The sequence below is a fragment of the Schistocerca nitens genome, chromosome 4 (assembly GCF_023898315.1).
Source record: "Schistocerca nitens isolate TAMUIC-IGC-003100 chromosome 4, iqSchNite1.1, whole genome shotgun sequence".
Lineage (NCBI taxonomy): Eukaryota > Metazoa > Arthropoda > Insecta > Orthoptera > Acrididae > Schistocerca > Schistocerca nitens.
Window position 1 is genome coordinate 785,676,086 of NC_064617.1, and position 16,777 is coordinate 785,692,862.

General features: G+C 41.6%; 1 protein-coding gene across 1 annotated transcript in view; it reads left to right on the forward strand.

Annotated features, from left to right (window-relative positions):
- Window positions 1–319: 319 nt before the first annotated feature.
- LOC126252566 (glutamate receptor ionotropic, NMDA 2B) overlaps window positions 320–16,777 on the forward strand; it is an 874,952-nt gene continuing 858,494 nt past the window's right edge. The window contains exons 1-2 of the mRNA XM_049953467.1: window positions 320–518; window positions 12,898–13,081. Of these exons, the coding sequence (XP_049809424.1) occupies window positions 320–518; window positions 12,898–13,081 (383 nt within the window). The remainder of the gene's footprint in view (window positions 519–12,897; window positions 13,082–16,777) is intronic.

Here is a 16,777-nt window from a genome sequence, read left to right on the forward strand (position 1 = left end):
GCATATCTGCTCAAATATTTTACCATCTATATAAGCTTTGGATCTTATCGAGCTTTCCCTCAGAGTTACTGTTACTTTGTATTTATGTGGACATATTATGTCCATTTTCTTCTGCTACATATAAATACAAGCAAAAGTGTATAAATTTTTAAGACGATTTCTTTTTGGAAAACAGTATAACGATTTGTACCACAAACTGTTGTTTTTTCCATTGTTTTCGTAAAAACTTGAAAGCCAACCTGCGGGGCTCTCAGCCTGCAGAACGGCGCTGCCCGGCGGGTTGCCTGCCTGGCAGGGCCGGTTATCTGGCGCGGCCTGAATGCTGGCGCCAGCCGCCGTGGCCGGCGGTTATCTGGCGCCAGCTGCGGCCGCTGTGTTCCACAGCCGCTGCCTCGCCACCTACTCTCCGACCTCGCCCCGATGTCTTTTTGTGTGGCCCGTTGTTCGAGAACACCACCGCAAAAAGGAAAAGAGCTATGCAGATGTAGAAGGAATATTACAGCAGTCACTGGTCGTGGGTGCAGATGAATAGACGAGATGCGGAACAAACTAGAACTACCTTAGTAATGGACAATAGGATGTCAAAATGAGAAACGGGAATTTTCAAACCGGCTTTTGAAGCGGGAGCGACAATTTCTGCAATGCCAACAGTTTTACGGAGTAACATGTTTTTTGCGAGCACTTCAAAAATTGTGGCACCTGTCGTGTAATGTGCTCTGTTCGTGGCGGGTTCGACAATAGTCCCTAAAGTCCCTTTGCGACGACAGCCATTCAAAGCCAGCACTTAGAATAAAAATTGTGTCGTACTTGCAGTTTAACTCAAGTGATTTACTGCTTATAAATTAAACTGTGTAAATACTTAATACACCTGTCCGCAGCTGTGACACATGTAAAGTGAAGTTGGAGGGGGGGGGGGGGGAATGGTAAGCAAAACGAAGTATCTTGGCATCCGCTGCATCGGCACTTTGTGTGGTATCAGCGGTGATGACTAAAAATATATACCGAACCAGGACTCGAGCCTGGGGTCTCCTGCTTGATTTTTTCTCCTTTTCCCTCTTCATTTTGTTCTTTATTCTTCGTGGGTAATTATAGATTCCAGCTGAAGATCTAAAGAAATTTGCATCCCCACTGAACACTGTGGATACATTTCCATCGGGGCGAATCAATTATATGAATGAGTGCTGTCTCTTCTAAAATGAATTAAGAAGGACATGGACGAGGCTGTGAGTATGTGGCGTTAGGTGGGAACATGAGTCGATTGGGGAGCGTGCCGAGATGATCCGCGCATTTGCGATACTCAGTGTGTCTGGATAGTGTTGTGGTTAACTCAACTACTTAGTAAGCAGGTGATCACGGGCTCGACTCCCGGTCCACCACATATCTTACTCGTCACCGCTGATATGACATAAACTCCTGATACAGCTGATACCAATACTTCATTCCCATTCCTTTCCTTACTCCACAGCCTTCCACTTTTAGTTTGCATAACCTAATACACATTTACACTGAAGAGCCTAAGAAACTGCTACATCTGCCTAGCATCGTGTAGGGCCCGCGCGAGCAGGCAGAAGTGCCGCAACACAACGTGGCATCGATTCGACTAATGTCTGGAGTAGTGCTGGATGGAATTGACACCATGACTACTGCTGGCGTGTCCATAAATCCTTAGACGTTCGCGGGGGTGGCGATCTCTTCTCAGCAGCACGTTGCAAGGCATCCCAGATATGCTCAATTATGAGTTTGGTGGCCAGCGAAAGTGTTTAAACTCAGAAGACTGTTCCTGGAGCCACTCTGTAGCAATTCTGGGATGTTGGGTGTCACAGTGTCCTGCTGGAATTGCCCAAATCCGTCGGAATGCACAATGGACATGAATGGATGCAAGTGATCAGAGAGGACGCTTACGTACAAGTCACATGTCAGAGTCGTATCTATACTTTCAGGGGGCCCGTATCACTCCAAATACATACGCCCCACACCATTACAGAGCCTCCAACAGCTTGAACAGCCCCTGCTGACATGCAGGATCCATGGATTCTTGAGGTTGTCTCCACACCCATACACGTCCATCGGCTCTATACAATCTGAAACTAGACTCGTCAAACCACGCAACATGTTTCCATTCTTCAACAATCCAATGCCGTCGTTGACGGGCCCGGCGAGGCGTAAAGCTTTGTGTCGTCCAGTCATCAAGGGCTCACGAGTGGGTCTTCGGCTCCGAAAGCCCATATGGGTGAAGTTTCGTTGAATGGTTCGCACGCTCACACTGGTTGATATCCCAGCATTGAAATCTGCAGCAATTTGCGTATGAGTTGCACGTCTGCCACGTTGAACGATTCTCTTCAATCGTCGTGGTGCAGGATCTTTTTCCGACCGCAGCGATGTCGGAGATTTAATATTTTATAGGATTCATGATACTGACGGTACAGTCGTGAAATGGTCCTACGGGAAAACCCCCACTTCATGGCTGCCTCGGAGATGCTGTGTCCCGTTGCTTGTGCGCCGACTGTAGCACCACGTTCAAACTCACTTAAATCTTGATAACCTGCCATTGTAGCAGCAGTAACCGATCTAACATCTTTTTGCTGTCTTATATGCGCGTTGCCGGTCGCAGCGTCGTATTCTGCCTGTTTACATATCTCTGTATCTGAATACGCATTCCAATACCAGTTTCTTTAATGTATGGCCGTAGCGGTTCTAGGCGCTACAGTCTGGAATCGCGCGACCGCTACGGTCGCAGTTCGAATCCTGCCTCGGGCATGGATGTGTGTGATGTCCTTAGGTTAGTTAGGTTTAAGTAGTTCTAAGTTCTAGGGGACTGATGACCTCAGAAGTTAAGTCCCATAGTGCTCAGAGCCATTTGAACCAATCTTTAGTGTATAAAGATATTTCGACTACTGAGATCGTCAGATCAGAACCTACGACTTGTGAAACTATGTACAGTGTCAGTTTCAATCAAAGACAGAGGCACAGGTTTTATTGAAAACGTCACTCAACGCCATTCTATGCGTTCTACGTTCTGATCGATGATGGTGGTGGCAGAGACTTCCTTATACACAAATATATTGAACTAGCTTGATTGCTTAGTTTACACATACCCAAATAATTGCGGATTTAGGAAATCTATTTTCTTTATTATAAAGATATAATACTAGAAAAATTGTAACAATCGCCTAATTCGATATTCTCCAAAGCCTGTAATAAAAAAAAAAATACTTTGGCATGACAAGAAGAGAAGATGCAGATATACAGCTCGATAGTCTCGTCCACAACAATAATCGCTATATAAATAAGAGACGAATTACACGTGGGCGCCACTCATGTTTATCGTCTATGACTCTACGTGGAACCTTCTCTACTACATGATTCATGAATAAACAATCACTCATTAGAGAACAAACCACCCGGAGGGTATAAAATCAAAACCACTGAAGGGGTCGTAATTCCGTTACCTACATCAGAATGTGTGGTTTTAACACGAGCGTCGAGGCACAAGGCTCGTCGCTACGGGAACACGGACGCACACCCAAGTGATGACACAGTGAGCAGGTGCATGCGTCGACAGTCCATTGCACCCACACCTATCGACATCTACTCTGCTATTCACAATAAAGTGCCTGGCAGAGGGTTCAATGAACCACATTTCAAGTTGTCTCTCTACCGTTCCACTCTCGAACGGCACGCGGGAAAAACGAGCACTTAAATTTTTATGTACGAGCCCTGATTTCTCTTATTTTATGGCGATGATCATTTCTCCCTACGTAAGTGAGTGCCAACAGAATGTTTTCGGAATCGGAGGAGAAAACTGGTTATTGAAATTTCATAAGAAGATCCCGTCATAACGAAAAAAGCCATTGTTTTAATGATTGCCACTCCAATTCACGTATCATGTCTGTGACACTATCTCCCCTATTTCGCGATAATACAAAACTAGCTGCCTTTATTGGAACTTTTTCGATGTCATCCGTCAGTCCCACCTGATGCGGATCCCACATCGCACAGCAATACTCCAGAATAGGGCGGACAAGCGTGGTGTAAGCAGTCTCTTTAGTATACCTGTTGCACCTTCTAAGTGTTCTGCCAATGAATCGCAGTCTTTGGTTTGCTCTACCCACAATATTATCTATGTGATCGTTCCAATTTAGGTTATTTGTAATTGTAATCCCGAAGTATTTAGCTGAATTTACAGCCTTCAGATTGTGTATCTTATCGAAATTTAGCTGATTTCTTTTAGTACTCATGTGAATAACTTCACACTTTTCCTTATTCAGGGTCAATTGCCACTTTTCGCACCATACAGATATCTTATCTAAATCATTTCGCAAGTCGTTTTGATCATCTTATGACACACAAGGGGAAGGCCTCAGCCATGGCAAACCCAGTCGGCTCATATTTGGCAGGGCGCTTGTGTACAGTCTGGGATGAAACACTCTAAAATATTTTGGCACAACAAGCCCCCGTTCCTGAGAAAACTACCCCGAAAGTTAATGAAGCACAATAGACTCACAACTGACGGGATCGATAGATAATATAGGGCTGCCTGTTTTGGTGCTTTACATGAAAGTGGGCCAATTAAAGTGGCTTTTTAACGCTCTTTACTAAAATGACATTTGTTTTCTTCTAACACCCACATTTTTACTTAGTTTCTAAAGTCTCATATTTTTAAATTTCCCGCAAAATATATATTGCAATAGACAGTGAAGTCTTTCCAGCATGATCGACTGTGAAAATATCGATACTTCTCGAGTTGTTTAGAATTACATAAAATGCCTCAGTCATGTGAGTATAAATTTTAAGTGAATTTTGTCTGTGTCGAAGTTACCAGGTTATTTCAAATCAGTCTCATGAAGGCGACTTCAGCAAGAAGATCATGTGTGAATGACTGATTAATTTTGTCTTCGGGCCTCGCTGTCAAAAGTAGGAGAGAGAACATAAGCTCATTTGTAAAAAAAAGCATACCTATCTTATTTCGTTGTAAAGTTAGGAGACTACGACAAAACCTTTGCTCTCTGCCAGTAGCATATTCTCTTCACTTAAAAGAAACCTACGAAAATAAGATGCTGCTAAAGGCATTAAACTATTCGAAATACTATCACGTTGTATGTGGAGAGCTGAAAGTAACCGGAATACTCTGGGACAACAGACAGGCTTTACCAAGCTATTTTCGGTGCCTCTGGGTTAGCCGTACCCGTGAATCGCTTTGGAGTAAAATAAAATGGCCTGCCAGAACAACAATGAAACCTGGGCAGAAAAATATGATACGAGAAGAACTGGTGAAACGAAGGAAAGTCATCATGCCGCCTCTTCATATTAAACTGGGAATCATGAAACAGTTCGTCAAAACATTGCCTAAAAACGGTGATTGTTTTAAGTATATCAATTAAAAATTTTCTTTTCTACAAGGCGCAATATTTGTGAGACAGAACATTAGAAGTCTGGTGACAGATGATGTATTTTAAAATGTACTAACGCAGGAAGAACAAATGGCTTGGACATCATTTAATCATGTGGTTGACAAATTCTTAGGGAATGGGAAACATCCAGATTTCAGAGCCATGGTGCAAAATATATTTACAGTTTTGAAAAAATTAGGACGTAATATGATGCTTAAAACCCACTTTCTTCATAGCCATCTTGACTTCTTCCCTGACAGCTTGGAGATGTTAACGAAGAAAAAATTTCAGTGTGAAGAGAAAGCGGTACTGAAACAGTGCAGTGTGTCTGTAAGACTATGAATATGTTTATCTTAAATTGTAATTAGATCTATAAACAAATGAGTGCTGTGTGATTTTCTTTTATTTATATATTTATTTACATTTTATCGCCTTCATTGGACCACTCTAGCCAACTTTACACAAAGAATTTTCCAGTTTTCTGTCAGCCCAGTACTTCTTCATTCTCTCGGATCTTATCCTTCTATCTTCATCGGAAATCACCCTTCCTATTGTCTGTCTGTTGATTCTCGTTTGCAGTCTGGTTTGTTTGTCTGTGAGTTTCCTGGTTGTGTCAGTTTTGTTTCTTAGGTCTTCCAATGTAACCTGTAGCTCATCCATATCTTCTATGATTTCTATAATCCACTTAATGTTATTCCACAATTTTTCTATTATTCTCCTGATGATGCTGTTCTCTGGTGTTCTGATTAGATGTGCGATAAATGAAATGCGTTTCTTCCTGATTTTACTCATTACCGGTTCTATTTCCTTGTAGACTGTTTCATTTGTAGCTACTCTCCAGTATTCATCTTTCTGATACGATTATCTGATGCGCATTCTGATGATTCTTCTCTCTATTTTGAGTATTTTGTCTATTTGTGCAGTGTTAGTTGTTTTGAAGATGGTTTCACTTGCGTATGTTATTTCTGGTTGAGTGCCTGTTTTGTAGTGTTTTAATTTTGTTGCTATTGACAGGCTCTTTCTGTTGTAGGAGTTCTTGGTGATATATTGTGCTCTAGTTAATTTGTTTATTATGTTATGCCATGTTGGCTTTTCATTGAGGTCATAGGTTATGATTTTTCCCTGATATTTAAATTTGTCTACAATTTTGATTTCTTGGTTTCCTATGGCAATTTTGTTTATGAATGGTGGGTCAGTTAACATGATTACTGTTTTTTCAAAGGATATTCTAAGACCAATTTTCTGTGTTATTTCCTGAATACTTTTGGACAAGAGAGCAAGGTCATCAGCAAATCCTAGACAATTTAAAGTTATTTTGTCTTTGGGTCTTCCAATTTGCATGTTCTTTGGGTTAATGTTGTATCATTCCTTCATTATGTATTCTATGTATTCTAAAGCACAGCTGAACAGCTGGGGTGCCAAGCAATCTCCTTGTCTTAATCCTATTTTTATGATAAATGGCTCAGGGGTCACCCCCCCCACCATCACCTGAACTTGACTTTTGATGCAGTGTTGGTTAAGGTGACTTCTATCAATTTGGTTAATTTTGTATGGAGCCCGTAATTTCTTAAGATTTTTGACACTGAACGTCTATGAATACAATCATATGCTTTTTTAAAGTCCACGAAGGTTAATACAAGAGGTTTATTTCGTTTCGTGTAATATGCTATGGCTAATTTTAAAGTGATGATATGTTCTGTACAGCGTCTCCAATGCCTGAAGCCTCCTTGGTATTCGCCTAATTCTTCCTCTAGTTGCTCTTTGATCCTCTTGTATAGTATTCTGCAGAAAATCTTGTATGTGCAGTCTAAGAGAGCGATACCTCTGTAATTATATGGGTTGCTTTTATCTCCTTTTTTGTGTAGTGGGTGGATTATGGCTGTGGTCCAATGTTCGGGAAACTTTTCTGTTATCCAGATTTTTGTTATGGCTATGTGTAAGGATGTTCGAACTGTATCACTGGCATATTTCCACATTTCTGCAGAAACTTGGTCTTTTCCACATGCCTTCTAATTTGTCATCGCTCTGAGTGCTGTTTCTATCTCTTAGATTGTTGGAGGATTTATGAGATCAGGTGGAGTCTTGATGGGTGTGTCTGTACTAATTACCACAAGTTCCTGGGGTTCTTCACAATTCAAAAGTTCACTAAATGCTTTTACCATGATTTCGACATTTTCCTTGTCGTTATATGCCATTTTTCCATCTTTCTTTCAGCATTTCTTTACTGTATACATTTGTAAACAGTTTACAGGTACTAGTATCGCTGTAAGTGCCTTTATTAATATATTAAAGTGTCGTAATATTTTATAAATATGACATTTTTTGCATTATTACAGTTTTCTCATATGTGGTAGTCAAAATCTGACTTCACATTCTTCAACAAAGGCTAGCAGTTAATAAAAATCACCCTTCAGTATTAAAACACTCGAACAAAAATTTAATTTCCAGCCCTGGGTAACTGAAAACTGAGCATTTATTAGCAACATATTTGGGGTGAGCAATCGCATGGTTTCCTAGAAATCGGGTGAAAGGAACTTTTCTGACTGCAACTTAAGTGCCCATAATGTAAGGGTTATTCTTTGAAAACACCGCTGGAGTACCGACCAAGGCATCTGGGTGCGCAGCGGATAACCTGTGTTCGATACCTAGTTGCATTCTGCAGGTTGTTTTTATTTGTATTTGTGTGTTTTTCCGCTTCGAAATTGGTGGCCACAGGACATTTCATGAGGTAAGTAACGCAACAGGGAATAATAAAAGATAGGTAAATAAATTTCATCAACGACTTGGATTAGTAAAAAAATAAAAATGTAAGCCTGGTTGATCTACAATGGCTCTTTCAGTCACACTGTTACGTGTCTTAAGTTAGCTTCGTATGACGAGGTATCTGTTATATTACTAGACGCAGATACACTCGTGGAACCAAGAACATCTAACAGACACTTATCTTCGCACAACTACATTGTTACTTCCGTGCATTCGGAGGAACACAAACGTAGTTTCCGATTAAAAATACTTATTTTTCGGGAATTAATTTTGATGCCTACCACACACATGATATCTATGTCAGAAAAATTTGTTCTGAAAGATGATTATAAATTATGTTGGGAATCTTTATTCCATCTGCTCAGCTGTGCAATTCCTGCTGGATTTCCAGAAACAGACTGTAATTTTGAAGCCTTGAAGTACAGTTGTTAACTTGGCGGTATAAATAAAATAATCATGGTTAACACAGAGGGATGCATGTGGGCGATATTACTTCTACCGCTCAAGTCGGTTGATCCTCGTCATTTAGAAACATGCTGTTCATATATGGCGGTGCTAGTTTGTCCACCCGATGAGTCCATTATCGGAAAAAAACTTGTTGTCAGCAACGTATCATTTCAAAATGATATGAAGATATAATCTGTAATTCCTTTTTTTCTGGAGGTGGAGCAAGTGAAGTAAACATTTCTTAACGGGTCAATTAAACGATTGACGTCTTCTATACCCCGAGGACGAAATTAACCATTGCTTTCTGATAAGCGCGGGAAAACTACAGGCTACAATCTTCCAGACTACGTGGTGGAATGTTTTTCTCCCTTACGCGGTAAGGTGCACCGAATGCTTTTCTTTGCAGTAGTCTTACTCGGAATTGTTTTCATACGACAAGAATTAAAATTTTAAATCATTACTAATCCAAGTCGTTCGAGAAATTGATACGTCTGTCATTATTCCTTATTGAGTTTCGTACCTTATTAACTCTTCTATTCCTACCTGTTTCGATGGCAACAAAATAAAAATGAAAAAACGAAACTGCAGGATCCACGGAAAAACTCTGTGATGAAATATTTTACTCCCTCATGCGGCAACTTTCGCCGGATTCTCGTCTTCGCAGCAAACTTTCTCGCAATTGATTTCGTACAACGAGGCTTAAAATTTTAAATCATTAATAACCCAAAGCGATAGAGAAATTCATTCGCCTGATTTGTCATTGCTCCTTGTTGGCTCACTTACCTTACTACCTCTTTCGAGGTAGGAAAAAGAGGACTGAAAAAACTAAGCTGCAAAATACAACTGGAAATCGAAACCAGGTTCTCTGCTTCCGAGCCAGATGCCGTGGCCGCTACGCCAGCTTCGCTTTACTTTATCAAGGCATACTTTATGGGTATGCCGATCCAGATGCCGTGGCCGCTAGGCCAGCTTCGCTTTACTTTATCAAGGCATACTTTATGGGTATGCCGATCCAGATGCCGTGGTCGCTACGCCAGCTTCGCTTTACTTTATCAAGGCATACTTTATAGGTATGCCTTGATAAAGTAAAGCGAAGCTGGCGTAGCGACCACGGCATCTGGATCGGAAGCAGAGAACCTGGGTTTAAGGGTGAGAATAGAAGATTTCGAAATGTGGTGCTACAGAAGAATGCTGAAGATTAGATGGGTAGATCACATAACTAATGAGGAGGTATTGAATAGAATTGGGGTGATGAGGAGTTTGTGGCACAACTTGACAAGAAGAACGGACCGGTTGATATGACATGTTCTGAGGCATCAAGGGATCACAAATGTAGCATTGGAGGTCAGCGTGGAGGGTAAAAATCGTAGAGGGAGACCAAGAGATGAATACACTGAGCAGATTCAGAAGGATGTAGGTTGCAGTAAGTACTGGGAGATGAAGAAGCTTGCACAGGATAGAGTGACATGGAGAGCTGCATCAAACCAGTCTCAGGACTGAAAACAACAACAACAACAACTTTAACGGTGCATATGCGGCAGTCGAAAAAGTTCCTTACCTCGATATCTGGGAAAATATGCCTTAGTGGGCATCATATATACTGAAGGAAAACGTTGAGTTTTCAATTACCTGATGATTCCGTTAATTCTGAGTCGATTGCGCGTCTTGAACTTAACGGATATATTTCTCAAAAAGGAGTGGGGGGGGGGTTGATGTTGAGCCAAAATATTTTAGAGTCTTTTATTTTAAGTTGCACACAAGAGGCTTGCCAAATATGAGCCGAATCGGTTGGCCGTGTCTGAAGGTTTAACCTTGTCGGTAGCGCTGATAATAGAAAAATGTAGGATTCGAAAGAAGAGCAGAGGGTTATGTTAAGTTTCCTTACAGCGGAAGGAGAGCAGGGAACGGCAGTTCCGACGCACATTCCGACCCCCGGGGCAATGGCTGCTACCGTAACTCACCGGTATTCAACAATGAGGGCACACACCTGCTGCACAATGGTATTAGTAATTCCGCGTGACGTTCCAGACAGTGCGTCATGGACCAGCGACATCTGCCGTTCTTTGAATGGCTTGTGACATGCCTTGACCTCTAATGGTGTATTCAGTGTGTGACATGACAGATATGCACTACATGCACGACCTGACAGATGGGAATGCAGCCGTAACACGTCAGCTTTATATTGGACGTTTTTCCGGGAGGAAGTTACCTTGTGGAAGGACTGCCTCAACGCTTGCGAGGGTCAGTCTCATTGCAGAAGGAAGTTGCAGATGGTTGGAGACCTCGTGATGTACGAACGCCTGAGCTTGAAGAATGAATGGGTTCTTCGTACTTTTCACGAAACTTCATCAACTAGTACAAGGAGAATTTCGAGAAGGAAACAATCTGCGTGGATATCTTCTGCAAGCGTATCACCTTCAGCTTGTGCAAGATTAAATGAGGCAGACTTTCAGCCAAAAACTACATTCTGTAGGCGCATGATAGGGCAGTGTGCTCTCTTTTTCCAGTTATTAGCGTGGATCGTATTCACTGATGAGGTTGAATTTTCACGTGATGTGAACTTTATTTATCATAACAATAGCCGGCCGAAGTGGCCGTGCGGTTAAAGGCGCTGCAGTCTGGAACCGCAAGACCGCTACGGTCGCAGGTTCGAATCCTGCCTCGGGCATGGATGTTGTTGATGTCCTTAGGTTAGTTGGGTTTAACTAGTTCTAAGTTCTAGGGGACTAATGACCTCAGCAGTTGAGTCCCATAGTGCTCAGAGCCATTTGAACCATAACAACCACGTACGGGCTTGTGGAAACCCTCATTATTCACAACAACACAAACATTAGCAGGGATTCAGCCTCAACGTTGGTGTAAACTCATTAATGACTATCTCTTCTTTAGGCAACGTGTTACTGGACAAACTTTTCCGCTCATAGTTGGGATGGTACAGCAACCAGTAATGTACAATGAAGAAACAAGTTTGGTTTCAGGGTTGTGACTGGTATGTATTTACCAATGACTGGTTTCGCCTGATCCCAGCGTATTCATACTGGCTGATACTAGATGGTGTTAAGCATATGGGATGCCGAGCATATAAAACGTCCCAGTAAATATTTGATGACGGCGACTGTTTCATCGTATGTACAATTTTCCAGACATGAGCTGCTTCACTTATTTGATGATGAACCTCTGGACGCTATTTAACGAACGTGGTTTACCCACGATGGTGCTCCACCTCCCTTTACAGGGATAGTTCGCCAGTACTTCGTCAAGCGGTTTCCGAACAGGTGGATTGGCCGTCGGGCGTACATTGGATGGCCATTCGATTTTTTCCTCTGGATGCAATTAAAATTCTTCATGTATTCAGGCCCTTATAAAGAGTCGACGTTATGAGGGAGAGTATCCAAAATGTATTTGACCAAAATAGAACAAACGTACGGTAAGCTATGGAACGTAGGTTGAGGAAATGCATGGAAATAGGAGGTTGTCACTTCGATCAGTTCCTGTATATCATTTTTGTGCCATAAATAATAAATACTTTGGTACCATTCTAAAAAAGGGTTTTTGGATTCATGTCAAGTGTAACTTTTAGAATGTTTTGATGTCAGGAATAAACCCAAAAGGTTTTTGATACATGTTACTTTTGTACACTGTATATGGGTTTTTGGAACCCCCATGACTTAAGAGAAATACAGATTTCAGCCACAATTGGGTACTGTGTTAAATTAAATGGGGACAAGTGAAAATTTATGCTGGACCAGGACTCGAACCCAGATTTCCCACTTTATGTGGGCGGTTGGACTAATAGCTTCGGCTATCCGCACAATCTTTGCGTCCAAAGCAAAATCTCAACTTGTCGCTCAATACGCATGTAGCGTCCACAGTCCATTATCTTCACTGCTCGCGTGTTTACCAGATTGTTAAGTCATATTGTGCATCCCCACTAAAGTTATCATTACCGTCAAGGTACATCTCCAGTGTTATATGTGTGATATAGGTTCGAACTATTGCGGTATTCAGGTAAAGCAGCGAGCAAAGAATGGTGGATGCTATATGCTTAGTGTGGGACAAGTTGCGAGTTTGTGTTGGATAGAAATCGTGTCCAGATAGCTGAAACAGTTCAGGCGACAACTCGCGTAAAGCGGGAAAACCTCGCTCGAGTGCTGGTCTAGCACGAATTTTCCCTTCTCATCTCTTAATTTAATTCAGTGCCTAATTTCGGCTGATATCTGTACTTATCATAGGCGCTATATAAAAATGGTGTCTGTCAACACACACGGATTAATTCTATTACTGTGTTTGTTGGTAGGTGTGCACTTCGACACGAGCAGCTCGTCGCTGGTGAACGAGATCACGACGGCCATCAAGGTGTACGCGTACGGCGTGGAAGACTTCGTTAACGACGCCCGCAACGCCGACCTGTCGCTCAACACGCAGCTCAGCTGCCACGGCGCCGGCGACTCGCGCTGGAAGACCGGCGACCGCTTCTTCCGGTGAGTGCCGCTGCTGCCGCCTGCTCCACCGCCCACTCTCATCACTAAAAGTCCACCGCAAAAGCGTTGTCTCCAAGTCATTGCTACTACAAAGTTGGTTCCTTTGTGAATCGCTGTGTGCGATTTAGCATTCGAAGACTCACTTTTCGTTTGTAAATAATTCATTGGCAATAGGAAGAAATAAACTATTTACTAATAATTTCCCGAATGATTTTCACTCTGCAGTGAAGTGTGTGCTGATTCGAAATTTCCGTGTAAATTGCTATTGTGTGTGGATGGAGGCTCGAAGCTCGGACTTTTCTCTTTCGCTGCGAAGTGCTCCACTGAATGAGCTATCCAAGAACGCTGCTCAAGCCGTCGTCACATCACTTCTTCTGCCAGTACCTTATCTCGTACCTTGTCTCCACAATAACCTTCCTTAGAGGAGTGGTAGTGTTTCAAGTTATGCACGAGAACTTTTGTGAGGTTTGGAAGTTAGAAGTAGAGGTACTGGCGAAAGTGAAGCTGTGAAATGGGTCTACATCTACATCTACATGGTGAAACGTCCCCTTAGAAAAATTAATGAATTACTGTGCTGATAAACCTCTTACATTATATGATCTTCAAACAGCTGAGCAGAACTGAACGTACTCAGACATTTCTCTCTTTACTTATTCTGATCAACACTAAACTGACTCACAATATTTTTTTTATCGCAACGCAATCTGACTTTCAATAATCTCTACAAAAGACTGGCCCTGACTAACAATAACCTATACCGTTCATGAATCACTTACCTCACAAAAATCTTCGTTACTCGAACTACTGCAATACAGCGAGCACCACTACTGCCAGCTAAATAAAAGATTCAAACTACTAAAGGCACTAACTACTAATAGACATAGTTAGCAAGTGAAAGATTTTGATAGAGAACAATCAATGTATTTACCTTAATAGTGTTCAAAAGTCATAATATATATGACTTCCAGTCTTACAAATTTACTCTCTCTGATGGACACACGCCCAGGTCATTCGCTCTCAAAACTCCACCATCTCACTCCCCACATCCACCACTGCTGGCGGCTCACCTCCAACTGCGCAACGCTACGCGCTGTTAACATCCAGCTGCCCAACACTACAATAGCCAACAACTATGCAAACCAGTCACACACTGCACACAGCACAGCCAGTGATTTTCATACAGAGTGCTACGTGGCGTTACCAATGAAAAATCCTAAATAGCCTACTTACAATGGATACTCTGCAAATCACATTTAAGTACCTGGCAGAGGGTTCATCGAACCACCTAACCACCTTCGCAATTCTCTATTATTCCAGTCTCGAAGAGTTCGCGGAAAGAATGATAACCTATATCTTTCCGTACGAGCTCTAATTTCCCTTATTTTATCGTGGTGATAGTTTCTCTCTATTAAGTCGGTGTCAATAACACATTTTCCTAATTTTTTCATAATGTGGGGCCACAGTCATAATATATTTCTTTAAAATCAGTACCGCCATTAGAATGTTTTTTATTTGTAGAGTTACATTTATACGATCATGATTTTGTCTTTGAAGTGCCACCTTAGGCACTGAATAACAGTAAAACACTTGATAATGGCACTTTAAAGCCGAAATCATGGTCGTGTAAATGTAACACTACAAATAAAAAACAGTCTAATGGCGGTACTGACTTTAAAGAAAAATATTTTCGCATTCGGGGGAGAAAGTTGATGATTGAAATTTCGTGAGAAGATTCCCACGCAGCGAAAAACGCCTTTGTTTCTCAAATCTTGTATCATTTCAGCGTTACTCTCTCCCAGATCTCGCGATAATACAAAACGTGCTGCCCTTCTTTGAATTTTTCAATGTATTCCGTCAATGCCATCTGGCAAGGATCCCACACCGCGCAGCAGTATTCTAAAAGAGGACGGACAAGCGTAGTGTAGGCAGTCTCCTTAGATTTGTTAGATTTTCTAAGTTTCCTGTCAATAAAACGCAGCCTTGTTTAGCCTTCCCCACAATATCTTCTATGTGTTCCTTCCAATTTTTGTTTGTAATTGTAATTCATAGGGTTTTAGTTGAATTTAAGGCCTTTAGATTTGACTGATTTATCGTGTAGCCGAATTATAACGGATTCCTTTCAGGACTCATGTGGAGACCTCACACTTTTCGTTATTTAGGGTCAATTACCAATTTTCGCAACATACAGATATCTTTTCTAAATCGTTTTGTAATTTGTTTTGATCTTATGATGATTTTATTAGTCGATAAAGGACAGCGTCATCTGCAAACAACGTAAGACGGCTGCTCAGATTGTCTCCCAAATGATTTATAAAAATAAGGAACAGCAAAGGGCCTGTAACACTACGTTGGGGAACGCCAGAAATCACTTCTGTTTTACTCGATGACTTCCCACCAATTACTACGAACTGTGACCTCCCTGACAGGAAATCACGAATCCAGTCACATAACTGAGACGATATTCCATAAGCACACAATTTCACTAAAAGCAGCTTGTGTGGTACAGTGTCAAAAGCCATCGGAAGGTGGCTAGAATTTTCCAACTTGAAAACCACGTTGTTGGTCTACACGAATATGCTCCAATATTTTAGGTAGCTGTTCCATTAGGACTTCCATTTAATTCCATTTTATATGGTACAGACACGGGATTTGTGTATTTCATACAAATAATTTCTAGTGCTTTCTTGTAGATTTTTTTCAATATTCTTCGTACTGCCACATTGTCATAGCTGTGTAGGAAAAATGGTAGTTTTGCCTTGACAACGTGTCTTGCAGTGACGAATTCGGAAAATTTACTACGTAGATTGAAACGTCCCCATAGAAAAATTATGAATGACAGTGCTGGAAAAACTCTTCAACGTTAGTTCATTGTCAAACAGCTGAGCAAAACTTAACGTACTCAAATAGTTTTCTCTTTACTTATTGTGATCATCACTAAACTGGCACACAATATTTTTAGCGCAACGCAATCTGACTTTCAATAATCCCTACAAAAGAATGGCCCTGACTAACAATAATCCATACGTTTCATGAAGCACTTACCCCCACAAAAATCTTCGTTACTCGAACTACCGCAATACAGCGAGCGCCAATACTGCCAGCTAAATGACAGTCTTGTCCCCATACATAATAAATAGGGAATGTGTAGCACTTTGGAGGAATACATGTTGACACTTTCCACTACAACAGAAGCCTGACCGATTGCGGCTGTTAAGTCTTCTTTTAACTAAGACGGCAGCATTCGGGCATGTTACCATCTCAGAAAGCTATTTCGTAAGTTATTTGTTCACTGATACTACACGGAAGTGATTGGCACAAAGTGCAGTGGAGACGTTAAAAATACTGTCTGTCGGTGTTACATGCACTTAAACGAGTCTTTGCCGGGTCAAACACACGATCCACTTTTTTCCCAGCTATAAGAGTCTGCTGTAGCTTAAACCCGTAGACATCCATTCGTTTCCTGAATTTCCAATTCTCTCAATAGGAATATGGGGAGTTGCTTTAGTACTACTGTACTCTGACTTGTAATATACTCATTTTTGAACTCCAAATGCTGTGGTATTCTCTCACAGTGCATACGAGCTGCAAGTGAAGGTCTAGTTACACTAAAGTGAGCATAGGAGCGTGAATGCGCGAGTCTCCTGCGTGAACGTGCCGGCGGTGTGCCTGACAGACCTGCACTATGGCCAAACAGCG